General features: G+C 35.6%; 1 protein-coding gene across 2 annotated transcripts in view; it reads right to left on the reverse strand.

Moving 5' to 3' along the window:
* Nucleotides 1–2,957: 2,957 nt before the first annotated feature.
* The window catches only part of LOC6644980 (probable elongation factor 1-delta), a 58,009-nt gene continuing 40,423 nt past the window's right edge, over nucleotides 2,958–20,543 (reverse strand). Inside the window, exon 3 of one of the 2 annotated variants that reach the window (XM_015177894.3) lies at nucleotides 2,958–3,609. In XM_015177894.3, the coding sequence (XP_015033380.2) occupies nucleotides 3,031–3,609 (579 nt within the window). In that variant the 3' untranslated portion in view covers nucleotides 2,958–3,030. The remainder of the gene's footprint in view (nucleotides 3,610–20,543) is intronic. The other variant, XM_047009922.1, reaches the window with a different exon arrangement.

Genomic DNA, 20,543 nt, shown 5'->3' on the forward strand with positions numbered 1-20,543 from the left:
ATTAAATTTCGCTCAACAAAAATGTCGTTCAATAAAATCAAAAATGTCATCTTGCAGGATTGCTATTCAGAACTTCATGGCTTGGGAAACAAGAAAATACAGCCAATTTATATGTTTGTAACTGCAGTTCGGATTGGAGATGAGGTGCAACAGAACTCATACCCGACGATCACATTGCCTATGAGGGTTTACTCGAATTCGACTTTTTGTCAAAATTTTGCTATCAATGAAATTGAGAGGGCTATGTGTTTTCAACGGTGTCAGCGCGACCGAATAGCGCTGAAACAAACAAGCGAAAAGGATTTTTACTACAAAGCAGAACTCGAAATTCTGAAATCTCAACCTTATGATGACTTCAAACTTAAAGGTGAAATACTTATTGTACAAAGTCGTTGAAGGAAATGATTTGCTGGTTGTACCCAAAACAATACAGCGAGTAATAATCACAGATAAGCATAATGGTGGATAGTTTGCAGAAAACATTACGCGCCCTTCAACAGCATTTCTGAAATCCACATGTCGACAACAAAGAAAAACAAATCATAGATAATTGCATTTCTTCATCAGCAATTATCGGGAATAATACTGAACAAGGGGCACAGTATTTAACAAGGGGGTAGACCATTACACACTTTGCATGTTGAATAGACGAATGGACTCATCGGCAAAACAGTACAAGTTTTATTCGCTGTAGTCGATGCATTCTCAAAGTTTGTATGGGTATTCAACACTAAAAGTATACGAGCTGAAGAAATTTTAAAGAATCTTGAGGAACCTTGAATCGATCACGTATTCACAACATTTGGAGTGGCAAGGGGTAATGATCAGACAGAGCGAATAAACAGGGTTATACTATCGATGGTTTACAAGTTGTCAGCTGAAGATTCCTCAAAATGGTATAAATTCGTGGCTTAAGTCCAAAGTGCTATAAACTCGCATGTACACTGCGAACGAAAAAAAAAAAAACCGTGTAGTTAATGTTTGGAGTAGAGATGCAGAACAAATCAAACGATACAATTTTATATATAAGTTAAAGCAGGGGCTTATTAAACATTTGGAAAATGACATGATGCAACTGCGTGGAAGCAAAGAATCAAATAGAACAAGCACAGTTGCAGGTAGAAAACTCGCAACCACTTTTATGAGACCATATGAAATGGTTAACATGAAACGCAACAGCCGATACGACGTGAAAAAAAGCTGCTCAGGTAGAAGAAACCACCAAAACGTCAATAAGTTCGAACAATATGAAACTTTGGAAGTACGTCGAGTCCAACGAAGAACTATTGTCGTCTGGGGCAGACGGCGAGTATTAGGATGACGGAATATAAGGTGGCAACAACACATGTACCGACTGTGTAGCATCCCTAAAGAAGTGACAGGCTTTTCATCGGAGGTTGCCATGATATCGAGAGATTCAAGCGTCAGTTGCAGAAGTCGTCAGTTGTCGGTCGGTATTAAGTTGTCAGTCGAATTAGGTTGCAAGTCGTCAGTAGCAAAAGTTGTTTAAGGACTGTTAAAAGTCTTAAAATCTAAAGTTACCACTAATCTTTGACTCTAACGATGAGTACAGGTCATAGCTAGAAAAGGTGTGCATTTCGACGAAAGCACTTTTAGTCAGCATTAAGTAATTCGTCCGATACGAGCACGCTTCAGAAACACACGTTCGTGCCACCAACTCGTTCTCGCCTTCCGAATTTACAACTGCTAAAGTTTAATGCGAAGTAAAGTTTAGAGTTTAAAAATTTTATCTCGTTGTTCGAAATCCTTGTTCATAACGACATGTCCGGCGAAGCTCTAGGAACCGTTCAAGCGTTCAAGTCTCCGGGGACAATTACGACAAAATCTAAAGTTTATGACAACGACTTCCTGATTTTCATGGAAAATATTTCCGCGCTGTTCAGCCTTCCTAAGATGATACACCTATCAGCTGTAGCGTTGAGAAGTCTAGTTGACACTGCCTCTGCCTTTATGGTTCTCTTTTTTCAATTGGAGACCAAAAAGTGACCTTTAATACTATTTTGATTTACTTAGTGATGAGCAAGGTTGATTCCGCGACAATCCCGTCGTGAATGACGGCTGAAGAATCAGTAAACCATTCGGTAGACGTCGTTAAGTCCGATCAAAGATCAGATTCCACGAGCTTAATCGTAGCATATTTGCGTGTTCGTATTGCAATTCCGAAGACCATAGTTGTCGGTCGTATTGAGCGTGGTCAGTGAAACAATGGTTTGATTTTAAAAATCCGCTCCGCTTTGTATTAACTGTCTTTGGAAGGGGCAAAGTGTCGATAAGTGCAAAACATGGAGTGTCGTGTATGCAACCATTCGCACGATACGATGCTACATATGCGACACATATACATACACCACCTTCACAAGAATACTAACCTTCCACCTCTCATGTTATGAATATGACTGCTCCAAAGAACGTGATTCTTGCTACTGCAATCGTTGGTGTTAGAAGTAAAGCTGGTGGATTCGTGCTAGGCAGAGTTTTGCTCGATAGTTGTTCTAAGACCAATTTGATAAACGAAGAAATAACCCAACGACTGCAGTAACCTAGAGAAGTGTCCAATCGACTAACTTGGGATACGCGAATTCACATACGCGAGTGAATTTCATAGAGGTATCCAATTCAAACATATCAGCCACCTCAAACCGGTTATATCACTGTACTTGGGCACTTGCACTGGCACTTTCCATGTGTGTTGCTTGGGTTGTCGCGTGCGAGTCGAGAGTCGCATGGAGCGATTTTGTCCGCTCCTCCTAAAGTAATATAGTCAAAATTTACAATTCAAAGCGAGCGCATTCTTTTCTTTTCGTAATCCCGTCATTTAAAGGTGCAAATAATTAAAATATCTTAATCATAAAAACTCTTATGATTTTTCAGAATAAAAGATTAGAATTAAAGACTAATAATTAAAATTCAATGTTCATTTGTTTTTTTGAACTGTTTATTTCAAAATTATATTCAATTCTAGGACGTTTATAATCAAAAATAAAGGGTAAATCTCCCAGCAAATGTTACCTAAATTTTATTAAAAGCAGCAACATCAACGCTTTGAACAAAATCTTCCAACTTTTCAATTTCTTCAGCCAGCCAATCAATCGAAACTTTTTCATCTTCGACAACACAGGATATACTTAATTTCTGAATTCCAAATGCCACTGGCACGAATTTTGATGCCCCCCATAATAATCCGTCCAAAAATATTTTTCTAATTTCTTTTTCCATAACCTCAAGATTCGTTTCGTCATCCCAAGGCTTGACATCAAGAATTAAACTAGACTTTGCAAGAATAGTTGGTTTTCTTGATTTTTTTGCTGAATATTCGGCTAATCGTTGTTCTCTTATCCATGCCTTTTCCGCAATTTCCTCATCACTTTCGGATGAAAATATATCAAACTGGTCATCTTTATTACTAGTTTCCTTTCCATTAGAAAGCTTAATTTTTTGTTCAAGCACCTCCAGTCGTGTAGTCACTTCCCTATATAAATGACTTAATTCAGAGATAGTAGACTTTAATATCTTATTATCATTTTCCAAGAATAATATGCGCGTCAAAAGTTCTGTCTTAGCTCCAGGGTTTAAATCAACTTCATCAATCTGAAATAAAAAAAGTAGAATTGTTGTTTAATAACTAAAATATCACAGAAGCTAACTTCCGATGTGCCGAATATACCCTTATATACCCTTGCAGTCCTTGGCCATACAATTTACTTGTTCCAAACTCTTTTTCTGTAACTTAATTTATCAATGCACAAACAAAACCTTCCAAATATAATTTTCACTTCTTTTTCTTCCTCTGTGTGTATGCGTGTGCTCTGAAGATTTCAGCAATGAGGTAGAGGCTGCTGGCAGCGCTGCCGGCAGTGCAGATTTATATTGACTGCAACTTTGTGCTCTATTTATTTTATCTGATTGAAATTTCGGGATCTTATGTTTTATATCCAAAACTATCGTATTCGTGAATATGATTGGGATACTTCAATTTTTTCACCTATTTTTCTTCTTTAACTATGTATATGATATAGTGGTCCGATCCTGACGATCCAGACGGAGGGACGGACGGACAGACGTACATGGTTATATCGACTCAGCTTCTCATGATGATCAATAATATATATACTTTTTGGGGCCGGAAACATCTTCTTTTGTGCGTTACAAATATCTGACCAATTTTATAATACCCTCTGCAAGGGTAGAAAAACGTATTTTTTTTAAGCAAAGCTTTTCTTCGGATTGTCTGCAAAGAATGTGTATTCTTTATCATTAAACGTACAGTGGTGCTCATAAACTTAAGCCACAGCCACTACCATAAACTGTTTTCATCATAACTTTGTTAAACATAATTTTTTCGCGCTAAATTTTTACATTTTGTAACAATATTATTTAAGCAGCTGATCACAGAAAAAAATGATCAGTAGGAATTCGAGGGTTAGCAAAAAATTGACTAAATGTCAAAAAGAAGTTTTCCACCCTGCTCACATACTTAAGCCACCTTAAGCTAAAACCGCCAAGCTTGTGTTTTTTTCGGGGAAAGTCGTGTTATTCTATGTATGTGTGTATGTTTTCCACACTAAAATATTGAATACTAAATACGTTTGCCAAAACAATTTGACAGCTATGGCTAAAAATAAAAATACAAATCCGGCCGAGAGAACTAATATGGGAATATTACGAAAAAAAAAAAAACACAATTATTCTACAAATTTGTAAGACTTTTCATTTTTCGAGTGGGAAAGTCAAAAATGGTATTGCATTTTATAAGAAACATGCAACCTGGGAAAATATTCCACGTGAAAAGCCCAGAAAAACCACTTTAAACAACGATAGACGGATTGCCAAAATTAGTTTAGCCGATACCTTATTGATTTCGACGCAAGTCAGAGGTCAAATGGTGGCTGATTATGACTGGAATGTGTCATCTCAGACCATAAGAAGAGGACTAAATGAGTTCGGGCTATATGGACGCATATCCCAGAAAAAACCATTGCTGTCCATGATTGGTTGGAGCGACGAATCGATGCCTAATGTCTTTGGGAGTGATAGTAAACCATATGTAGGACGTCCTCCCAACAACCAATTGGACCCCAAATACACGAAGAAGACCATTAAACATGGTGGCGCTTCGATTATGGTCTGGGGCTGTTTCAACACATCGGTCGTAGGTCCGCTAGTGAAGATAGAAGGCATTATTTATCTGCAGAATATGCCGATAATTTGCCACTTGCCTGGATATTTCAACAGGACAACGATCCGAAACACTGCAGCAAGATAGTCAAGTCGTGGCTTAACCAAGAGACAATCAGAGTTTTGCAACGGCCACCGACATGAACCCTATAGAGAACTTGTGGGGAATTATCGAACAAGTCGTTGGCCAAAAAAACCAGCAAATAAAAACGATTTGCGGCGAATATTGCAAGAAGAGTGGAGGAAAATCACCCCTCAACAGTGCACACGTCTTGTGGACTCAATGCCAAAGCGTTGGTCCACTGTTTTTAAGCAGAATGGTCATCCAACTCAATATTAAAGTAAATTTATTAAAATTATAAAGAATATTGGGCAAATTTTAACTTTTTCAACCATTTTTTCCCAGGTGGGTTAAGTATTTGAGCAGGACATCTTAGAGATGGTCTCAGATTTTTTAAGTTTTTCGTTGAATATATATTTTTATAACTTTGTTGTTCTTGAATAAGAACACTAATATATAGAACTAATGTGACACAAAAAACTGGAGCTGTGAAATAAAAACTTTTCTTAATTTTCGTTTAAATTCTTGGTTGAAGTCTTGTGGCTTAAGTCTGTGAGCACCACTGTACATGCGTAAACCTGACTGACTTTTGATCACATAGTTACAACTGGCTGCAGTTCGACATCCACACGAAAATTAATTTTGAGAGCCTATAAAGAGAAGCACCCTTTCTACCTCCTCCTCTCGAACATTATACGAATAAGGGGAAAGAAGAAAAGAGACACTGTGTCAATGACGACCAATGTTGCCATTTTAACTATTTAATAACAAGTTTAGCCGTTTTGATTTAAATGTCCCACTTTAATTTAATTTAAAAGTCCTAGTTTACAAATAAATATATATATACCTTGCGTCGGTGACAGTAAAATAATATTAATATAAGGAGTCTCCGCGATAGTTGTACGAGACGGATGAGTTAAACAGTGAATCTAACTTTCTACATAAAACGAGGATCGTTCGTTTCTTATTCCTTTTTTTCTTTTCTTTTCTTATTTTCTTCCTGAATATTGCGGTGGAAAAGCTAAATTTTTTTTTATTCTCATGACATTTCGTGCTTTAAAATTATTGTTTCTGCAAATATCTTTGACACTATATGTAGAGTAGATTTTATGGCCGAAGCATCTAATAGTAGAGGAATATTCCGTTAAGAAGGTAAATCGACCTCCGATTTGCCATCAACAACAACTAACACTATTCCTGCCACATCATCAAATGCTGCTCGATCAAAAAACTAGATTCGTTTCTTAACTTGGCTGACCAGAACATTAGAGGACTAACGTCTAAACTTCCTAAACTGTATGTAGGTAGATAGTCTTTTTCATACCCTTGCAAAAAGGGTATATTAATTTTGGTCAGAAGTGTGCAACGCATAGAAGGAAGCATCTCCGACCATATAATGTATATATATTCTTAATCAGTACGATGAGACGAGTTCATATAGCCATGTCCGTCCGTCTGGATCAACGCAAACTCCTCCTTCACCGTTGGAGCTACAGAGCTGAAATTTTGCATGAAGGCTTGTATATACTGCAGGGGTTGTATATCTCGGATTCAGCCGGATCGGACCACTATATCATATAGCTACCATACAAACGGCAAAGTCACGAATAGTGACTTTTCCCAACAACTTCGTTATTTTCTGAGCTATTGTCGTAAACATTAATATTGGTGAGTTTATTGCACATAAAATCGACTGTGCCAAATTTGAGAAAGATCGGCTAACTACATCATACAGCTCCCATAGGAACGATCGGTGGAAAACAGTGACTTTGATCAATAACTTCGTTATTTGCTAACATCGCAGACATTAGCCTTTTTAGATAAAACTTTTTCCACTTTGATGGCTATAGGTAAGGAAAGAGTTTCCAAAAAAAAGTTGCAAGGGTATACAAGCTTTGACGCGGTCATCGTTAGCCTCGGTTCTCTGGTTTTTATCATAACATTCTAGCTTTTATTGAGACGTGGCTAAATTGCAAATGCATCTGTTTTTCGACACAATTTTCTCTATTCAGACGTGATGGAATCACTCTGTTTTATCATGTGAATTGATTATTCTTTCTAATATTAAGGCGATTAAGTTTGTCGGCGTTAAAGTAAATTTCAAATCTTTTAATGCCTTTACTACTTGTCACTACTTGTTGTCTTTAAATCATTCATTAATCATTAAAGCAATTCAGTTTGTCTCCTGTTTAGTTTCCAGGCAAGACTTGCTTATAGTTTTAGGTGATTTTAATTTTAAAGATATATAGACGTAGTCGTACACCGTTAGGTACGACATATATTGGCCCTTATGACACCAGCCCAGGGCCTGTTACGAATGAACCTAAGTAAAGTTAGTGCTTACAACGTCTACCCACTCCGACCTAAGGGCAAATGCGAATTATGTACATAATTTAAACTAACGAAATAGAACCCATTAAAAAACCAGAGGGCCGGGGCTAACTTCGACCGCGTCAAAGTATATAAGTTTGCATTTTTTTTTTGAAACTTTTTTCTTACCTATAGCCATCGAAGTGGAAAAACGTTTTATCTAAAAAGGCTTATGTTTGCGAAAGAACGGCCTACAATCTTAGTATAGGAAATAACGAAGATATTGATCAAAGTCACTGTTTTGCACCGATCGTTCCTATGGGAGCTATATGACAAACTATGTCATATCTTTGCCGATCTTTATCAAATTCGGCACAACCATTAACAGATATATTAAACTAACGAATGTTTAATGAAAGCAATTGCGTTAAAAGTAGCGAAGTTATATCCAAAAATCACTGTTTTCGGCTGACCGTTTCTATGGGAGCTGTATGATATAGTTACCCAATCTTGATCAAATTTGGCACAGTTGTTTATAGGTATAATTAACTCACCAATATTTGATTTCACGACAATAGCTCAGAGAATAACGAAGTTATTGAGAAAAGTCACTATTCGTGACTTAGCCGTTTGTAATGGAGCTATATGATATAGCGGTCCGATTTGGCTGAATCCGAGATATACAACCCCCGCAGTACAAGTCTACAAGCCTACATGCAGCTCTGTAGCTCTTACGGTCTAGAAGGAGTTTGCGTTGATCCAGACGGACGGACGGACATGGCTCTTTGAACTCGTCTCGTCGTGCTGATCAAGAATATATATACTTTATATGGTCGGAAATGCTTCCTTCTATGCGTTGCACTTTTCTGACCAAAATCAATATACCCTTTTTGCAAGGGTATAATAAAGAAGAATAGGTTAGACATAAAAATAGGATAGGTTAAAATAAAGTTAAAGATGACTTCAATCGTAGTTTTTATGAGGCTTTTGTCAGGTTTGTGTGATATCTTTATTTGATTTTATTCATAACATTCCAAATGATAATTTAGGTAATTTTTTTTTTTTTTTTAGTTATTACAAGCGTTTGGCTCACAGTTCGGCCTTTATTCTGTATTTTCGCTTGGTCTGGAATTAACAAACAAAGTGTTTTGTAATATATGATAGTCTTTTTAATCTTCTCCTTGTTTTATCGTTGGCAAGCTGGTTTGCCATGTTATTATAGTGTTGTAGTAACTTCGATCGAAGCAATGTAAGGAATGTCCAGATCGCAGTGTAGTGTTCTTCCCGTACGAACCAGGGTGCGCCTGTTATGGTACACAAGGCCATATTTTGCTTGACTTGGAGGCGTTATGGTACACAAGGCCATATTTTGCTTGACTTGGAGGCGTTTTATTTGGCAGTGTGATGCTGTATGCCATAGCGCCATGTGGGTACAATTACTGCCTTATACAGGGCCAATTTGCATCTCAGGCTTAAGCCGCTTTTATAATGCAGATACCAATTTAGTTTGTTCATTTTGTAGTTGTGCTTCTTTAATAGTGTAGATATGTGGGGTTTCCAAGTTAGTCTTCTATCAAGGGTCATTCCCAGATATGTCGCTTGCCTTGTTTGTGGAAATGGGAGTCCTTCGTAAAATACTGTGGGCAGTTTTCTCTACGTAGCGTATATGTAACTCTTTGGAATTTATTTGTGTTAATTCCGATTCTCCAATGTCTGGCCCATTCTTGGAACTTTTTTAGATAATCTTGAAACTTGGCAGTGCAGTAATTTGGGTACTTCGATCTTACCAACACAGTGTCGTCGTCGGCAAATGTTGCCAAATGTTGCGTGACAAAAATAAGGTGTCATCAATTGACACCTGGAAGGTTCGATTCTCTAGTAAGGACTCGATAGTTTTGAAGACTGGATGTGAGAGAATTGACTGGAGTTTGGTGAGGAGTCTCTTGAGGAGTCAATAATGACCGGGTTCCATTTGAGAAGAAATGATATTGTAGACGGACACGTCAGTGTCAGTTGATTCTAGTTTTCAGATTGATTCTTTATTCCAAATTATTATTTTGCTTAAGCTAAGTTTACATATATATTCTTATGCTACGACTTATGCGACAGCTACAAAAGAGAGGGAGAGTGTCAGTACATACATACATATTGTTGGAGCGCTTGCATCAAAGTGCTTGGTCAGCGTTCACACGCTGGCCTGGCTCTAGCACATGTTACGCTTGTGCATACATTGCTTATGTGAATATATGTATGTGCATATACAAATGTACATACATACATATATGATCATGCTTAGCTGTAGATTTATGTGAATATGTTTATGTACATACATCAATGTATATATATAAACATATTCAAGTGCACAATTATATTTTAATGCGTATATGTTTAATTGTTTATACTTGCAACAGAGTGTTACAAGTTGAGCTCATTGTACTGAATGATTATTTGTATGAATATACTACACCTCCCCTTTTTAGAGAATAACGTAATATTATGGAGTTATTAATAATCATTAGATAATTAATTAAAGGTAAAATAAGGGTAAGGTAAATGTGTATATTGGGGAAAAAAAAAAATTTTTTTTTTTTGTGTTTTAGTTTGTGTCTGCTTAGACAAATTTTCTTTCTCTCTTTTCTTTTCGAAATCATATGAATATATTTTCGATAATAGATGAATCCATAAAAAAATTTTATATATATATATTTTTTTTTTTTTTATTACCTTTTGATATTATATATTTATTTTAATATTTTTTTTTCAATCTATCTTTATGTACTTTTTGTATCCTACCTTTATTGTTTCTAATTTTTATATTGTTATTTTTACCTATTTCTACAACATCGAAGGGTCCTAAATACACTGAATCAAGCTTATGACCAGTTTCGTTTTTTAAGAAAACCTTGTCTCCTATTTCTATTTTAAAATCTGATACTTTTTTATCATTTATTTCTTTTTGCTTAATTTTATTGTTTTCTAAAAGTATTCTAGCTCTTTTATACGCGTTTTCTAATCTAAACTTAACTTCCTTAGAATAGTCTTCTATATTATATATTGGATCTATAGTATTAACGCTATTAAATTGAATTTGTAGGTTACTTTGTCTACCAAATACAAGTTCATATGGACAATAATTATGTGTTACTGATGGTGTTGTGTTAAAACAATACACGAAATACTGTAACCATATGTCCCAATCAGTTTTATCTACTGAAATATATGAACGAATGTACTCGTTGAAGGTCCTATGACTTCTTTCAACGGTACCTAATGTCTGGTGATGGTGTGCTGTAGATGTTATGTTGTCTATTTTCAAATATTTGCACAGCTCAGTAATAATGGAATTTTTATATTCTGTTCCCATGTCCGTAATGAACGTCTTCATTGGACCGTACTTCAGAATAAAAGATTCAAATATGGCTTTTGCTACAGTTGTTGCACTTTTGTTTGCAACAGGAACTGCTACTAAATACTTTGTCAGGTCACATATTAATGTGATTGCGTATTCATTCCCATTTTCCGAATGTGGTAGTGGACCGATCGTGTCTACTATCACTCTGTCAAAAGCATATAGTGGTGTTTGAAAAAACTGACCTAAGTCGAGAATTCAATTGGTATACATATCGCAAATGTCAATTCTTGCTATAACTTTCTTGCCATGTTTGAATGTGGTCGAGGAATCAGTTATTCGCAAGGTCCCTACTTTTCGTACTTCGTCATTTACAATAACGTCATATACGTTGGGCTCGGAAGCTTTTTCAAGATTTTGCCTTGGCAATAGTTCTTGTTTATTTCCTGCGCAGAAATTGTTTTGTCTACTTTGGTACCTGGTAGTGACTTTCAGGATTTTTTTGTTCATGTCAATTAGATCGGATATTGTTATCCTTGATAGGGCGTCTGCCACAAAGTTATCTTTACCTCTCAAATACTCTACTGTAAAGTCGTACTCTTCCAATTCTAGCCGCATGCGTGTCAGTTTTGAACTCGGGTTGACCATGGAGAACAAATATGTTAATGGTCTATGGTCTGTTCGCACTGTGAAATGTTTTCCATATATACATATATGGTCGAAAATATGTTATTGCCCAGTGTATTGCTGCTAGCTCTTGTTCTGTAGTACTCTTGTTGCTTTCACCTTTAGTGAATGCTCTTGATGCATATGAAACTGGAAGCTGGAGTCCATTATAGTTTTGTGTTAAAACTGCTCCACATGCTTGTTTGCTTGCATCTGTGATTATGCAAAATTCTTTGCTAAAATCCGGGTACTGCAATAGATTAGGTTGAACGAGCTTTTCTTTTAAGTATTGGAATGCATTTTCGCATTCTGCTGTCCATTCGAATGGAACATTCTTTTTACATAATCTTGTTATGTGCCGGGAATATTCGGCAAAATTTTTTATGAAACGTCTATAGTAATTGCAAAATGCAACGAAACGTCTAGCACTATCTGCATCATGTGGGACTGGATAATTCTTGATGACGTCAAATTTTGTGTCGTTCGGCAAGATTCCTTTATCTGTGCATTTGTGACCTAGGAATGTCACCTCATGCATAAAGAATGAGCATTTTTCTGGATGCAGTTTTAGATTATTTTTTCTGCAGAGTTTAAAAACATCTACTAAATTTTTAATCATATGTTGTTCAGAACAACCAATAACGATTAAATCATCCATATAGAGGAAAGCTTGACTTGGCTCAAGCCCCGAGAATGCTATTGTCATCATTCTCTGAAATGAATTAGGTGCTATTTTTAGACCGAAAGGTAATCGTGTAAAACGATATGAGCCATTGCTCGTTGAAAAAGACGTTATATCTCTTGATTTTTCTTCTAGTTCAATTTGATGAAAACCTGACATTAAGTCAAGGCAAGAAAAATATTTTGCTCTTCCCAATTGATCAAGAATATCATCAATTCTGGGGAGCGGAAACTTATCTGACAGCAATTTTTTGTTTATTTGACGATAGTCAATTACTAATCGCCAGTTTTTTTCTTTAGATCCCGAAAGTGTTTTCTTTGGGACTAGCAAGAGTGGGCTATTATAAGGCGAAACAGATGGTTCAACAATACCCTGTTCGATTAACTTTCCAACTTGTCGCTGGATCTCGTTTATTTGGCTATGCGGACTCCGGTAATTTTTCAAATATACCGGTTCATCATCCTTAAGTCTTAATTTTTGTTTATAAAAATTATTTGTTGTGATCGGTTCGGTGTCAAGTCCGAACACATCACTATACTCAGTGCATAACTTTTCGAGTTTGTCTTTGAATAGTATTGGGAAATTTTTCTTCAATTTATGAATTACAGATTCTTTTCTTATATCTTTGGTATTTTGAACTATATCGTAGTTCGAAAGTGATTCAAATTTTATATTGTTAACGCCTACTATTTGGCATTTATCTGTGGTATTTAAGAATCGGACAAAAGTACTTTGGGCTGTTGCAATAGTGTTTGCAACATAAACGTCCGGTTTAATTTCCTGATTCGGAATTAAAATGTTATCTTCTGCTGAAGATAGTTCTATTTTGCGTACCACTTGGGATCTTGCTGGTAGAAGTGTTGAGTTATTACCAGAATTGAATGTTATTGGAACATAAATTGGGTACGTTAATTTTTGTGGTCTAAGTATAAACCAATCTTCTAAATTGCTGTAATATAATTTGCAATTAAAAGTTTTTATGAAATCTAATCCTATTATTCCATCGCATGGGATTGCGAAATCTGAATGAAGCATGTGAAATTCCTATGGAATAATATATTTATCTGTCTGCAATTCTATTGAGACTAGGCCTTTGGAGTTTATTACTCCTTCTCCTATGCCTCGAATGTCTACAGATTTGTTTACTTGGATGTTTATTATTGAAATGTCTGCACCGGTATCAATTAAGAATGTTATTTTCTTATTTGTTTTAACATTCTTAAATGATACGAAATTATTAAGACTTAGGTTAATGGAATAGACTTTATTTTTTAATTTTGAGCATTTGGAGGATCTTGTCCGTTTCCCTGGTCGCTTTGGGTAATTCGGACATTTGTGTTGTTGTAACTATTCTGTTGGTTATTTGTATTTTGTCTATTATTATTGTGTCCACCTCCACGGCCGCCTCTTTGGTAGCGTGAATAATTTCGGCCTCGTTGGGCTCTGTGGGCATCATTATTTCTCCAATTCGAGTTGGTATTGTTATAGCGGCGTCTGTCGCGGTCATTATGCTGGGCATAAAAAATTGTATTATTTTGGAAACTTTCTGTGGAGCCCGTCTCTACTGAAAGAGTGGTGAATCTAGCAATGGCTTCTTTAGCCGAATCAAAGTTTCCTGATTCCATTAATAGCTGGACTCTTTGACTTTTGGTATGGCTTACCATAGCATTTACTGCCACTTTGGTGGTGTATTTTATTGCTTGTTCAGTTGGAAGACCATCCGAAATATATGCGCCTTTAAGGGCGTCGGTCAACTCAGTAATCTCCTTAGTGTATGAAACACAGTTATTGGGGTTTCTTTGCAGATTTTTAATTTTTGCTGTTAAAAGACCCACTGATTCACCCTTGAAGATTGTTGATAGTCTTTGTATAACTTCATCAATCGTTTTTTCTGAGCTTAGGCTATTAGCCGCTTGACCTTTTAATTTTGATTTTATGAGTTGGATGGCTACCGCTTCGTGCAATTCTTTTATGGTGTCAAGAACGCGAAGCGCTCCAATGAAACCTGGTAGACTTTTACTATCACCATCGAAGTATGGTATCAGCTTGGTGGCTGTATTTATGAATTCTACCCTTGTTTGTACCATTTTGTTGTTTTCTTTGGAAATTGTTGGTTTGTTACGACTTATCACTGATGGTTCTTCTTGACTTATTTCTTCATCAGCCATAAGTTGCGTTTTTTCTTCCAGTACTATTGAAGTTTCCAAATCAGATGTTTGTTTAAATTCAATATTGTGTCTGTTTAGCACAGTTATTGCTTTTTGTTTGCAATCACTGTAGAACGCATTTGCGTCTGTTTTTTGCCATGTCTTTAGTTTGCTATAGTGTTCAGTTAATACCGCTCTAATAGCTTGAAGATTCTCGGTTACTATCTTCGTGTGTTTGGTTACTGTGTCTTGGGATGTTTCTCTATTCTGCGAGAGACACTTACAAGATTTAGTTAATTCTTGTGCGTGTATTCTAGCTTTTTCTATTATATCATCCCAAGTAACCATAGTTTGTTAAGATTAATTTCTATTTCTATTTTGGATTCTTGAAAACCCATTTTACTAAACAAAAAAGGAATTTGGCGTTTAGACCTGTTGTTAATTTAAGAAAAAAAATTTTGAAAATGTGTAAGGTTTTACTATTCTATGTCTATTATTTCTATATCTGAGTCTGTTAAATCTATTGGTTCTACACTCGATTCTAATATGTTTATCAGCGCAATTGAGTCCTTGAAAAGTTCGTGGACCCATCCGGGCACGTCTTTTCTTAAAGGAGTCTTAGCTAATAATCTACTATAAGCTACTTTTATGGATTTTTCCATAAGATCTACAATGTTTTTTCGAAATTTGTAGTTGTGGGCTATCCAATACCTTATTTCCTTGTATTTGTGATTTGTTTCACCTGATTGTATCAGGAAATCAAGGAAAGATAAATATTTTTGGAGCTTTTTTGTTTCTGCTTTATCCATATTCTACACTAACTGCCTAAGCCTATTTAACTGATTATGGATGTATTTAGTTCTTTACTGCTTTGGTTCCTCCATTAGGTAGAAACGCAGTGTGCCTGCTGCGTTTGAAAAGCAGCATACATATGGTACCGTGAGAATGAAACTCATCTGTACCCTAGTGCCTCCTTTGACTGGGAAATCTTCGCCCGTTATATCAAGGTAAGCTAACCTAATTTGTACTAAGTTTATGGAGCGTTGAGGTGAGGTACTTCCCTCGCTTCTAAAAACCTCAATTAAGTCTTGGACTATGCTAGGGTGCCTGTTGTTTATTTTTTCAAAGTACCTGTCACAATGGGTCATTTTTTTAAAAAAAAATTTTTTTATATATATATATTTTATCTTTTGTTAAAAAGGTTTTGATTTAAAATTGCTTGTGTGCATATGTATTTTTAGATCTTATCTAGATCATTAGCTTGGCTTAGAGCTCTTTTTGTTACACATTTATTGTGTAATAGGTAAGCCTTATATAATACATATGCGCACAATATTATGACAATTATTAATAGTAGTATGTTCGTTAATCTCATATCAGCATTTGATGATTCAATTTTATTTATGACATTCGCAATGGAGTCCACTGATTTTGTTTCGATTAACCCCATTGTGGGTATAACGGATATATCATCAAATTTACTTATGCTATTATCGAACATACGTATGGGATTTTTGTTTGCAGAAAGTTAGTAGTTCGCAAGTTGCACTTTCGTGCTCCAACTTGCTATTAAGCTAATAATTAGAATTATTAAATTAAAGGCAAGTTAAGGCTTGCACATTTCTGCGGCCCCCTTGCGTTTCTTTGCTCTTTGGCGAAGTTCAGCTTTCAGGATGTCAATACGCTCTATGCAGCGTTGTCGGTCTTCATCCGTCTTCAGAGTGGCCAGTAAGTCTACTTCCAGCCTCTTCTGCTGAAGTAGCTTGTGTATTTGGCCTCCTCTTTTGGTCTTCTTTGGCTCTGGCTTTGTAGATTTTGTGTTGCGGGCCCGGTACTCAGCTATTGTGAGTGGGCGCGGTCCATCGTTGGGATACAGCTCTAACGCTTCCTCTAGCGTCGGTGCATCCCTTTGCTCGATAGGAGCAGATTCCGCAAAGGGAATATCTTCACTGTTCATTCGTGTTCCTTGTTGGTTGATTGGTCGGTTTTCTTTTGGTTCGCTACTGCGAGTGGATTTTTAACAATCTCTGGAATTTTTTTTTTACCTCCGTTTGCTTTAGAATCACGAGTTTTATCTTCTGAATTTCCCGGACGTTGTGATTTAATGGCCGAATTGTCGCCACTTTGCTTATTAGTTGTAGTTTGAGTTTTGAGTTTAAAGGGTTAGCTACTATTTCATTGTTTTGCGTATTTTTATTTTGATTGTGGAGGTTCCACCGAGATGGAACCCGGTCCTGTCACGGTCGCCATGTAATGACCGGTTTCCATTTGAGAAGAAATGATATTGAAGACGGACACGTCAGTGTCAGTTGATTCTAGTTTTCAGATTGATTCTTTATTCCAAATTATTATTTTGCTTAAGCTAAGTTTACATATATATTCTTATGCTGCGACTTATGCGACAGTTACAAAAGAGAGGGAGAGTGTCAGTACATACATACATATTGTTGGAGCGCTTGCATCAAAGTGCTTGGTCAGCGTTCACACGCTGGCCTGGCTCTACAAATGTACATACATATATGATCATGCTTAGCTGTAGATTTATGTGAATATGTTTATGTACATACATCAATGTATATATATAAACATATTCAAGTGCACAATTATATTTTAATGCGTATATGTTTAATTGTTTATACTTGCAACAGAGTGTTACAAGTTGAGCTCATTGTACTGAATGATTATTTGTATGAATATACTACACCTCCCCTTTTTAGAGAATAACGTAATATTATGGAGTTATTAATAATCATTAGATAATTAATTAAAGGTAAAATAAGGGTAAGGTAAATGTGTATATTGGGGAAAAAAAAAAATTTTTTTTTTTGTGTTTTAGTTTGTGTCTGCTTAGACAAATTTTCTTTCTCTCTTTTCTTTTCGAAATCATATGAATATATTTTCGATAATAGATGAATCCATAAAAAAATTTTATATATATATATTTTTTTTTTTTTTATTACCTTTTGATATTATATATTTATTTTAATATTTTTTTTTCAATCTATCTTTATGTACTTTTTGTATCCTACCTTTATTGTTTCTAATTTTTATATTGTTATTTTTACCTATTTCTACAACATCGAAGGGTCCTAAATACACTGAATCAAGCTTATGACCAGTTTCGTTTTTTAAGAAAACCTTGTCTCCTATTTCTATTTTAAAATCTGATACTTTTTTATCATTTATTTCTTTTTGCTTAATTTTATTGTTTTCTAAAAGTATTCTAGCTCTTTTATACGCGTTTTCTAATCTAAACTTAACTTCCTTAGAATAGTCTTCTATATTATATATTGGATCTATAGTATTAACGCTATTAAATTGAATTTGTAGGTTACTTTGTCTACCAAATACAAGTTCATATGGACAATAATTATGTGTTACTGATGGTGTTGTGTTAAAACAATACACGAAATACTGTAACCATATGTCCCAATCAGTTTTATCTACTGAAATATATGAACGAATGTACTCGTTGAAGGTCCTATGACTTCTTTCAACGGTACCTAATGTCTGGTGATGGTGTGCTGTAGATGTTATGTTGTCTATTTTCAAATATTTGCACAGCTCAGTAATAATGGAATTTTTATATTCTGTTCCCATGTCCGTAATGAACGTCTTCATTGGACCGTACTTCAGAATAAAAGATTCAAATATGGCTTTTGCTACAGTTGTTGCACTTTTGTTTGCAACAGGAACTGCTACTAAATACTTTGTCAGGTCACATATTAATGTGATTGCGTATTCATTCCCATTTTCCGAATGTGGTAGTGGACCGATCGTGTCTACTATCACTCTGTCAAAAGCATATAGTGGTGTTTGAAAAAACTGACCTAAGTCGAGAATTCAATTGGTATACATATCGCAAATGTCAATTCTTGCTATAACTTTCTTGCCATGTTTGAATGTGGTCGAGGAATCAGTTATTCGCAAGGTCCCTACTTTTCGTACTTCGTCATTTACAATAACGTCATATACGTTGGGCTCGGAAGCTTTTTCAAGATTTTGCCTTGGCAATAGTTCTTGTTTATTTCCTGCGCAGAAATTGTTTTGTCTACTTTGGTACCTGGTAGTGACTTTCAGGATTTTTTTGTTCATGTCAATTAGATCGGATATTGTTATCCTTGATAGGGCGTCTGCCACAAAGTTATCTTTACCTCTCAAATACTCTACTGCAAAGTCGTACTCTTCCAATTCTAGCCGCATGCGTGTCAGTTTTGAACTCGGGTTGACCATGGAGAACAAATATGTTAATGGTCTATGGTCTGTTCGCACTGTGAAATGTTTTCCATATATACATATATGGTCGAAAATATGTTATTGCCCAGTGTATTGCTGCTAGCTCTTGTTCTGTAGTACTCTTGTTGCTTTTACCTTTAGTGAATGCTCTTGATGCATATGAAACTGGAAGCTGGAGTCCATTATAGTTTTGTGTTAAAACTGCTCCACATGCTTGTTTGCTTGCATCTGTGATTATGCAAAATTCTTTGCTAAAATCCGGGTACTGCAATAGATTAGGTTGAACGAGCTTTTCTTTTAAGTATTGGAATGCATTTTCGCATTCTGCTGTCCATTCGAATGGAACATTCTTTTTACATAATCTTGTTATGTGCCGGGAATATTCGGCAAAATTTTTTATGAAACGTCTATAGTAATTGCAAAATGCAACGAAACGTCTAGCACTATCTGCATCATGTGGGACTGGATAATTCTTGATGACGTCAAATTTTGTGTCGTTCGGCAAGATTCCTTTATCTGTGCATTTGTGACCTAGGAATGTCACCTCATGCATAAAGAATGAGCATTTTTCTGGATGCAGTTTTAGATTATTTTTTCTGCAGAGTTTAAAATCATCTACTAAATTTTTAATCATATGTTGTTCAGAACAACCAATAACGATTAAATCATCCATATAGAGGAAAGCTTGACTTGGCTCAAGCCCCGAGAATGCTATTGTCATCATTCTCTGAAATGAATTAGGTGCTATTTTTAGACCGAAAGGTAATCGTGTAAAACGATATGAGCCATTGCTCGTTGAAAAAGACGTTATATCTCTTGATTTTTCTTCTAGTTCAATTTGATGAAAACCTGACATTAAGTCAAGGCAAGAAAAATATTTTGCTCTTCCCAATTGATCAAGAATATCATCAATTCTGGGGAGCGGAAACTTATCTGACAGCAATTTTTTGTTTATTTGACGATAGTCAATTACTAATCGCCAGTTTTTTTCTTTAGATCCCGAAAGTGTTTTCTTTGGGACTAGCAAGAGTGGGCTATTATAAGGCGAAACAGATGGTTCAACAATACCCTGTTCGATTAACTTTCCAACTTGTCGCTGGATCTCGTTTATTTGGCTATGCGGACTCCGGTAATTTTTCAAATATACCGGTTCATCATCCTTAAGTCTTAATTTTTGTTTATAAAAATTATTTGTTGTGATCGGTTCGGTGTCAAGTCCGAACACATCACTATACTCAGTGCATAACTTTTCGAGTTTGTCTTTGAATAGTATTGGGAAATTTTTCTTCAATTTATGAATTACAGATTCTTTTCTTATATCTTTGGTATTTTGAACTATATCGTAGTTCGAAAGTGATTCAAATTTTATATTGTTAACGCCTACTATTTGGCATTTATCTGTGGTATTTAAGAATCGGACAAAAGTACTTTGGGCTGTTGCAATAGTGTTTGCAACATAAACGTCCGGTTTAATTTCCTGATTCGGAATTAAAATGTTATCTTCTGCTGAAGATAGTTCTATTTTGCGTACCACTTGGGATCTTGCTGGTAGAAGTGTTGAGTTATTACCAGAATTGAATGTTATTGGAACATAAATTGGGTACGTTAATTTTTGTGGTCTAAGTATAAACCAATCTTCTAAATTGCTGTAATATAATTTGCAATTAAAAGTTTTTATGAAATCTAATCCTATTATTCCATCGCATGGGATTGCGAAATCTGAATGAAGCATGTGAAATTCCTATGGAATAATATATTTATCTGTCTGCAATTCTATTGAGACTAGGCCTTTGGAGTTTATTACTCCTTCTCCTATGCCTCGAATGTCTACAGATTTGTTTACTTGGATGTTTATTATTGAAATGTCTGCACCGGTATCAATTAAGAATGTTATTT

The sequence above is a fragment of the Drosophila willistoni genome (assembly GCF_018902025.1).
Source record: "Drosophila willistoni isolate 14030-0811.24 chromosome 2L unlocalized genomic scaffold, UCI_dwil_1.1 Seg168, whole genome shotgun sequence".
NCBI lineage: Eukaryota > Metazoa > Arthropoda > Insecta > Diptera > Drosophilidae > Drosophila > Drosophila willistoni.